General features: G+C 43.4%; 1 protein-coding gene across 1 annotated transcript in view; it reads right to left on the bottom strand.

Moving 5' to 3' along the window:
* The window catches only part of creb3l1 (cAMP responsive element binding protein 3-like 1), a 47,430-nt gene that overhangs the window by 6,620 nt on the left and 38,310 nt on the right, over positions 1–2,500 (bottom strand). Inside the window, exons 7-8 of the mRNA XM_077005477.1 lie at positions 2,360–2,418; positions 1,500–1,568 (exon numbers count right to left, since the gene is read on the bottom strand). Coding sequence (XP_076861592.1) covers positions 1,500–1,568; positions 2,360–2,418 — 128 coding nt within the window. The remainder of the gene's footprint in view (positions 1–1,499; positions 1,569–2,359; positions 2,419–2,500) is intronic.

The raw sequence follows: 2,500 nt of genomic DNA, 5'->3' as shown, positions 1-2,500 counted from the left end.
ATATTAGGAAGGTTTACAGTGCTATACTACCCTCGTAGCAGGCATCTGTAGAACAGGCAACAGTATTCCTTTTTGGATGATAATGTCTATATGAGAATACTTCATTATAATCTCCATCACAGCAGTAATGTTATGAATGCTGAAACAGACTGCATTACGCTCAGTAGAAGATACCATTACCATTACTCTCTCTCTCTCTCTCTCCCTTATTTTAAAAACTACATTAAAATGCTTTAATTGGCCTTGTTGGAGAAAAGTAAAACTGTATTTGTCTTTAGAGTGTATTATAATATTTGTATCGCAAAACAAGGAACTTGGGACAAGGAATTTGTCTACAATGTAGTGTTGTAATGGTAGTAGGACAGTGGCGTAGTAACCAGTCACCGCCACTGGAGGTCACCCAGCTGTCTGCCAGTCTCAATTCTACATATCTGAGAGTCTCTAACTATCCATCAATCCATTATTCCACACACACACACACACACACACACACACACACACACACACACACACACACACACACACACACACACACACATTCATCCTCCTGTACACATATTCTTTTTGTTAACTCATTCATTGTGATTCTCTAGCTCATTTAATTCCTCTGCTTTATCCCACCAATTCCCCTATTCATCCATTCTCTATAAAGAACAATGTTATGCCTGCTGATTTCCACCCAGCCGTGGTAACTGCTAGGCCAGGTGCACACCAGCGCCCCCATGTGGTCCAGGGTGCACACCAGCGCCCCCATGTGGTCCAGGGGCCCCAGAGAGCCACTGTGTACTATACAGCTTCCAAATGCACAGGAGAGGAACCTCTGCATGAGGACCTTCTGTGACGTACAAAATGACAGGGGTCAGGGGTCAGGGGACAGGGGTCACATCAACACACTCTCTAAAGTCTAAAAATAACTTTCTTCAGCCCTGTAAGCTATAGGACCCACCCACACACTCATACACACCCTGCTGCAGATCTAACCCACCCACACACTCATACACACCCTGCTGCAGATCTAACCCACCCACACACTCATACACACCCTGCTGCAGATCTAACCCACCCACACACTCATACACACCCTGTTGCAGTTCCTTTGAACTTCAGTAACTGAGTCAGGATCTCTTCATACAAGCCAACTCACACACTGTATACTGTAATGAAGGCCAATGCGATCCCATGCTGTGTGTGGATATAGGAGTGTACTGTTATAATGGGATAATGGCGATGAGTTTGCAGACTTCTGTTCTGTCCACCTGAGAAATAAATACCAGTTTACTATCAAGCCTTAGACCAATCATGCACTACCAGCATGTCTCAGTGTTCTGGGTCCAGGTTTCTAACTCGTGCTGAAGAGTTTCTGCAGAGTCATCTCATCTCAGCACGCATGTAAGAAACAGCTCACAGCAAGTGGGTAATATTCCCTATAATTAAAACCTTATGAACAGACCACACCCCTTCGACACACTCAGAACACACACTCAGAAGTCTAGTCTCACCTGTTGGCACTTTCGAGGGTCTCCACCTTTTTCCATAGCTCATTGTTCTCAGATGTGTAGTTTTCCACCCTGAACACAAACCACATATTAAAAACACATTTTACATACAGATTACATACATGCATGGAATTGTAGAGATTTTATGTCTGCATCATACTTCACTGTCAATATTTCTATAGTTAAAATAATGAATAAAATGCTAAGATAGAGAATATTTTAAATCATTTAAATTGATTTTGAATCAGTGTGCTTCTGATTAACAGTAGAGAGAGAGAGAGAGAGAGAGAGAGAGTTAGTGTGTGTGTGTGTGTGTGTGTGTAGGTCTAGTATCATTAAACTCTGCATAAAAAATCCTGTAACCCTCTAACCCTGTACATGCCAGAATTTCTCACACAAATGCAGATATGTACATGCACATACACGTGTGCACACATAAAACATTCATGATATTTTTATGGAGCATTAAACCATTGACCATTGCCACTGGTCTTGACACAATCAAACCCGCGGCCCCAAAATAAAATAAATAAATACATAAATGCTAAAAGTGTGCATGCCTGTCTATGCATGTGTGTGAAACACTGAGTGAGAGAGAGAGAGACACAGAGAGAGAGAGAGAGAGAAAGAGGGGGGAGAGAGAGGGAGTAAGCCAAAGAACATGTAGAAGTGTGTGTGTGCGCCAGAGAGATGACCATGGGTGGAGGTGAAGGGAATGTTGAGGTCATGGAGGATGAACACTGAAGAAAGCAGAGCACCTATTGGAGAGAGAGAGATGGAAAGAGAGAGAGAAAGAGAGAGATAGGGGGGGAGAGAGAGAGAGAGAGAGAGAAAGAGTGCAGAGACTTTTGCGCCAGACGTACTTTTTCTCCAGACACTCCACATACTCCTTCTTCTTGCGGCGGCTTTCTTGTGCTGAGATCTGAAGAGAAGCAGAGTACCGTGAGTACCAGAGTACCAGAGTACCGTGAGTACCAGAGTACCAGAGTACCGTGAGTACCAGA

Source organism: Brachyhypopomus gauderio, chromosome 1 (assembly GCF_052324685.1).
Source record: "Brachyhypopomus gauderio isolate BG-103 chromosome 1, BGAUD_0.2, whole genome shotgun sequence".
Lineage (NCBI taxonomy): Eukaryota > Metazoa > Chordata > Actinopteri > Gymnotiformes > Hypopomidae > Brachyhypopomus > Brachyhypopomus gauderio.
This window is presented reverse-complemented; position numbering and strand designations above follow the sequence as displayed.